This window comes from Brachionichthys hirsutus, unplaced genomic scaffold (assembly GCF_040956055.1).
Source record: "Brachionichthys hirsutus isolate HB-005 unplaced genomic scaffold, CSIRO-AGI_Bhir_v1 contig_861, whole genome shotgun sequence".
In the NCBI taxonomy this organism is placed as follows: Eukaryota; Metazoa; Chordata; class Actinopteri; order Lophiiformes; family Brachionichthyidae; genus Brachionichthys; species Brachionichthys hirsutus.
In genome coordinates, this window is record NW_027180687.1 from 25,527 (window position 1) to 31,809 (window position 6,283).

Genomic DNA, 6,283 nt, shown 5'->3' on the forward strand with positions numbered 1-6,283 from the left:
TGCACAACTGACTTTGAAGTAGTAACTATTGATGATGAGCCAATGATCAGCTGGTGAGCTGAATTTGATCTGTACAGCGACAAAGATTGTTTTTGCACTTTGTTGCAGTCGTTCACGCACAGTTGTTCTATCTTACTGTTCAAAGTCTGATTGTCACTGATTACAGGCCTGCCTTTGACAAAGAATACATTCAATCAAAGTAACACTTCTACAGCAGACATTCACATTGTGACTTTTGTATCCGTTACCTATAGATCATTACAGAAGGGCAACAATAAAAAATTGAAACGCCTCCCCGCTGCAATCCCAGTATGCTATGAAATAATTTTTTTAATTGCATGACTGTGCAATAACAGTCACTCTATAAATGCAAAGGTTACTTGGTTTTTTGTATGGAACTACTGGACAATATGTCTTTTGTGTGATCAAACTGCTGATTAATATACATTGCATCAGGTCCACGAGGGATGAAAATGTATGGGAGAAAAATAGACTGCGTGAACTCTGCGATTAGAAACCTTCAATAAATTAATTCTACACACCGGATCAAGCTGCTCTAAGCTTAAATCTGCTCTTGTCAGCCGCTGTCTTACATGTGGGAAGCCATATTTAGTTGCCAGTGTTGCTCGCCCTTATCTAACGGCTGGGTGGGCATTGGGTTGGGTTGCAGAGGCGGCCACTGTCCTCCCCTCACTGCTAGATAAGATAAGACCTGAAAGCCACAAGTGTGTCAAAAAAAACAGCTCAATTCACCCTCAGCATCGAGACGTTGCACTTGTCCACAATGGCTGATTCAACCTCGTGAGTTTAATGGTATTTTCAGCTCTCATTTTTCATGTGTAAAATAGACCCTAACAGTGTCCATCAACGTTGGTGCATAATGATGTCTTTTAGAGAATCCAAGCTGACAGGAGATGAGAGAGGGAATCTAAAAAGTGAGAAAAAGAAGCAGAAGCAGGATGCCTGGAGACCAGTGGGACCCAAGGACCCATTTGCCATGGTATGTGTCTGTTGAATTTAATGTGAGTACGTACTGCGATGAAGCTGCACTGTGACAGTGTGACCGCTCTTAAACTTGTCTGTGGATGCACTGCTTAGTGCAAATTGCTGGAGGGGATCTACTGGAACTCTGCTTTTGATATCCGAACCTCTGGTCATTAATTTTTTATGACATAGATGATGTTGTTCAAGCTCCATTAAAACTTTATTCATATATATACATATACAGTATGACACATTTTTCCTGATTAAGGTATTAATCTCCTGAACAGAATGTGTATATCACACATGGAACGGATACATGTGTCTTATGGTCTTTATGGTCAACATATAGCTGTCATGCTGCGATGTGAAAGTCAAAAATCAATCTCATTGGCAAACATTATACATTAAATCGTGCGTGTCCGTCTTGTCCTGTTTTAGCTGGACTCTCTACCAGAGAAGAAGCAGCAGGAGATTCAAAAAGCCCTCCACCTCTCTACCCTGGGCCCAAGTCTTCCTCAGACCCTGCAGCAGGCCAAAAGCCACACATATAGCTTCTGGGACACTCAACCTGTCCGTAGACTGGGTAAGAAGCTGTTCTTGTTCTAGCAGTTATTGGGACTGACTCACAACTTATTATGAATGAATGAATGGTTGATTTGATTGATTGATTGAGGCATCAGTTCACTTAAATCAATGCATATCCAGAATAGAAAGAAATCAATTTACGGTAAACAAAAAGGAAAAGGCTGAGGCAATGCTAGTCCATATGCTAATAAACGTAATCAGCTTATCCACTAAATCCAGTTAGCCAATAAAAATCATACACAGCAGTTTAGTACAATTCAGACAAAAAAAATAATATCTCTCTATTCTACACATTGTGGTAATCACTTATAATCTTTATTCTTAAACAGTGTTTTAAATCTTGTTAGAGAAACACAATGTTTAAATTAATCGTTTAGCCCATTCAATAACTTAACACCCACAACTGAAACACATCTAGACTTCGGGACTTATCTCTGACAGAGCCAAATGATATTCATACCTTCTATGATCATCTCATGAAATGTATGGCAATCTTCTCATTTGACTCTCTCTGCCAGAAAATGCAGGCCTGTGCATTTAAAATCTGAAATGGTTTGTGAAGCAATAAAATACATACCATTTACAATGCAGATGGTGGAGCCGATGGCGTTGTGACGTGCGGCCAAATAGTTGAGTGTGAAGCCAGCGTCCGTAAGGAGCCCTACTCGCTGCAACAAGGTTTCTCCTGGGACACATTGGACCTGAGTGACCCAGCGGTGGTAAGTTACTTACTGCAAGCGGCCTCATTAGCAACTGCATCACACACCCCTGTCAAACTCTACTCTTTTAAAAAAGAAGGAAGTGTTCTGTGTTTTGCAAAAGTGTCAAGTGGGAGAAATTGACTCAATCCAGGCAAAGTCAATGCTTTCCCATCTGTTATTGCAGCTGAGGGAGCTATGCACTCTACTAAATGAGAACTACACAGAAGAGGATGACAACACTATCAGATTTCACTTCTCTCCAGAGTATCTGCAATGGTAAGCTTAAAGCGGCCCCCGTGCATGTATTCACATGTGATGAATGGATGGAACATCTGTAATTCATCCATTGAAGACAAATAGCTGATTGTGCTTTGACGGAGTGACAATAGATCAATGTTTTGAGAACTATGTGTGTTTGCTCTGTGGCAGACAGATGAAAAGACTTGATGTAATTATGAGTCAAAATGCAACATCCAGGCAGCTTTGAATAGATTATCTCCCAGAGTGATTTAAAATCGTAGAAAACAAGGAGCCTGAAGCTAGTTACCTGGTGTAAATCAAGTTAGGAAGGGAATGAGCTGCTTGGCGGAGGTCTGCACTTTTTTATGGTGATCTGGAGTCGATATGTATTTTTTGCTGATTTTTGAATTCGTAAATGGAGCTGTCAATGTTAAAATGTCACATCTTTCCTGACCTCGTTTTGGATCAGATCCAGAAGACATTTTGCATGACAGTGCATATCTGACCTCTTTATGACTGTGATGTTTGGTGAGTGAATTGAATGCATATTTTACAAGATATGATTTTTCCGAAAAAGACGGGTATCCAGAGCACTCTCAAAATTTAATGGGATCTAAGTTGGGCCAAGTCCCATTTCAGATTTTTTTAATCAACATCCGTACAGAAGTTTGTTTCTGTAATCTTGCTAACAAACAAACAAAGTGAACAGACAGACGGACAAAAACACAACCTCCTCCTCTGTGAGCTGAATAAATGTCATCTCCACCTTCAGGGAACTCTTGCATCAAATGTAATAGCATTTACTTTGAAAGGAATACTTAATATTAGCATTCCAGGAAATTGATTCTTTCTTTTTCTTGAGGTTAACAAAAGCTGTCGTATTCATTTAGGGCAGACATCTCATGTTCATTTTTTTTTTATATTGGTATTTGGAGTTTACTTTAACTACTTCTATATTCACTGTTATTAAGCAACCATGTCATTCTTTTCCTCTTAGGGCTTTAAAGCCTCCAAACTGGTTGCCCCAATGGCACTGTGGTATGCGAGTAGACTCTAATAACAAGCTTGTTGGCTTCATTGCTGCTATTCCCACAGATGCCCTCATATATGAGACGTGAGTAGCTCATAAATATGCAAATATATGCTTTTATGTGAAGTCTAAAGAGTAATATTAGTATTCACAACGCTTTAAAACTGAACTGCAGCAATTTTCATACTACAATCTCAAGGCAAATGTTGAAAACATGTTTCGCAGGAAGAAAAGAATGGTCCAGGTCAAATTCTTGTGCGTTCATAAGAAGCTACGCCGCAAGCGAATGACTCCAGTTCTGATCCGAGAGCTGACCAGACGAGTCCACCAACAGGGTCTCTACCAGGCCGTCTTCACAACTACTGGCGTGCTGCCAACACCACTGAGCTCCTGCAGGTTCTAGCATCTACGACTACTACTTCCAGTTTGTCCCATCAGAGGTCACCACAGCAAATCAACTTTCTCCACTGCACCCTGTCCTTTGGCTCTCTTTTCCCCTAAGTAGCAGCAGTCATCGTTTTGTTTTGTGTTTTATGTTAAAACAAAAATTAGGAAAAAATCTTCTCCTTTTTCACTGAAACAAACTAATTCTCTTAGATACTGGAATCGTCCTCTTAATTTCCGAAAGCTGGCGGAGGTGAACTACCCGGGTCTGAGACAGAGCGCGAATCTGCGTCGAGCTGCCAAAGTCAACCGCCTGCCCGAGGTGAGTTTGTGCTGCCACCATGAGGTAAAACAAAACACAATAATGCCATTAGAGTGAGACATTTTCTGAACACATCAAATAGATTTCAACTGACTTTCTGAAGGTTTTTCCAGTAAAAAGTCTATTGATTCAATTCACTATGAATAACAGCATTCCATTTTGCACTGTGTGATTTTATTTTATTTTACTGTCCTGCCATGCCTGACTTCTCTCTCTCAAAAGGCGACAAAAACAAAAGGTCTGCGCCCTATGACAAAAAAAGACGTTGCTGGGATTCATGTGCTGCTCCAGGTCAGCCTCAGCAGGTTTCACCTCAGCCCCATGTGGTCTTTGCAGGAAGTAGAGCACTGGCTCTTATCGAGAGAGGACGTGATTGACACCTACGTCGTGGAGGTCAGTCATTTACATCAGTTACTCTCAGATAATGCAGCAGTAGTCAGGAGTGCATTCAACTCCCCCACTGCGCACACAGGGAGAGGACGGCACACTGACAGATGCGGTGAGCTTCTACAGCATGTCCAGCAGGGTGCTGAATCACCTTGTCCACAAGGACTTGAGAGCAGCTCATCTTTTTTACATTGCTTCCACTGCCACAGACCTGGTTGATCTCATGGAGGACATGCTGGTCCTGGCTAAAGCTGTAAGTCTGTTCAGTTTTTTTTGTTTTTTTTTAATGCCTGTAATTTAAGAATTGGCACTGTCATATCACAGCAAGAAGGTACCGGGTTCAAATCCTATATTTGCGGAGTTTGTATGTTCTCCCCGTGTCTGTGTGCGTTTTCTCCGGGCTCCTCCCACCTTCAAAAACAAGCAATTTGCTTGAATTGATTACTCAAAATTGTCTGCAGTGTATGAGTGTGTGTGTGTGTGTGCGGTTGTCTGTCTGGATATTTTAATGCTCACAGATTTTAATGGATATGGAAATTAATAGTTTTCCCCTCACTGACAGAAACGCTTTGACATCTTCCTTGCTCTTGATGTAATGGATAACAACCATTTCCTGGAGAGGCTCAAGTTCAGCGCCAGTGACACAGGTCTCCATTACTACCTGTACAACTGGATGTGTCCTAATATGAGCCAAGACAAGGTACTGAATATCGAATATCTTCATCTTTCAAGATGCAGTATTGTAATTTTTTCCATTCAAAGTCCTTCACACATTCCTCTAGCTGGCATTGATCTCATAAACACTGCTTGTAAGGGTTCTTAACAAACACACAGAACTCTGGAGGGATGTGAAGGTGAAAGAAGCTGCTTAAGTTCACATTATCATACAGTAAGACGCTCTGTTGGTTCAGTGAGAATGATTTTTATACCTGCTAGTAATTACTTGGTAATAAGAAGGAACATGTGTTTTACAGGTGGGCTTGGTGTTACCAAACTGATCTGAAAGTGGATTGAGTGATGACAAAGGAGAAATGTTACTGACCGGATACCAACAAAGGAAATGGGTTTCAAATATGAACTGGAAACTGTAAAATACACACATAATACAGGTTTGCAAACAGAGGGACAAATAAATAAACTACATAAAGATGAAATTCTATTTGTATACACATTCATCACATATCATTTGTAATTTGCTGAATTCAGCATTCCAGCGAAGGAATGTATGTTCATATGAAATGATGTGTGGTTGGTGGTGGTAGGGGGCAGTCTTTTGCCATCATGCTATCAATGTGATGGGTGATTTTAATTAGTCATTATTATTTTTCATGAGAAAACCAACACATGCAAACAATGCAAGAAATGTCTATATGTGCAATTTAATATGTGTAGCAGGTTCATTATAGGAGGAGTTTGCAACAAGTGATTTATGTTATTTTTTTTTTAAACTTCGTGATTGGATTTCAAATGTAAAGTGTGTTTAAAATAAAATGTATTATTATGATGTTGCCTACAGTGGTCCAGGGGACTGCTCAGGGAGTGTGTGTGTTTGCTCAGACACATGAAAGATTTGAGGAAACATTGTCTACAATCATCTAAGACTTAGTACTGTATCTGGAAAACGGAGCAGTCTACAATAAAGCCCCGAGG

The 6,283-nt window shown here is 40.4% G+C and overlaps 1 protein-coding gene across 1 annotated transcript; it reads left to right on the top strand.

Moving 5' to 3' along the window:
* Positions 1 to 784: 784 nt before the first annotated feature.
* Positions 785 to 6,076, top strand: LOC137916430 (glycylpeptide N-tetradecanoyltransferase 1-like). The gene is made up of 12 exons (XM_068759456.1): positions 785 to 801; positions 895 to 1,000; positions 1,423 to 1,567; positions 2,161 to 2,288; positions 2,455 to 2,546; positions 3,508 to 3,624; positions 3,766 to 3,936; positions 4,138 to 4,246; positions 4,469 to 4,639; positions 4,719 to 4,886; positions 5,196 to 5,333; positions 5,608 to 6,076. Exons 1-12 carry the CDS (start codon positions 785 to 787, stop codon positions 5,629 to 5,631), a joined length of 1,386 nt encoding a protein of 461 aa, XP_068615557.1. The 3' UTR covers positions 5,632 to 6,076.
* The last annotated feature ends 207 nt before the right edge of the window (positions 6,077 to 6,283 follow it).

Coding starts and splice junctions, on each gene's coding strand:
- LOC137916430 (XM_068759456.1), top strand. Junction 1,568..2,160: donor TCAACCTGTCCGTAGACTGG/GTAAGAAGCTGT, acceptor TTTACAATGCAG/ATGGTGGAGCCGATGGCGTT. Junction 5,334..5,607: donor CTAATATGAGCCAAGACAAG/GTACTGAATATC, acceptor TGTGTTTTACAG/GTGGGCTTGGTGTTACCAAA.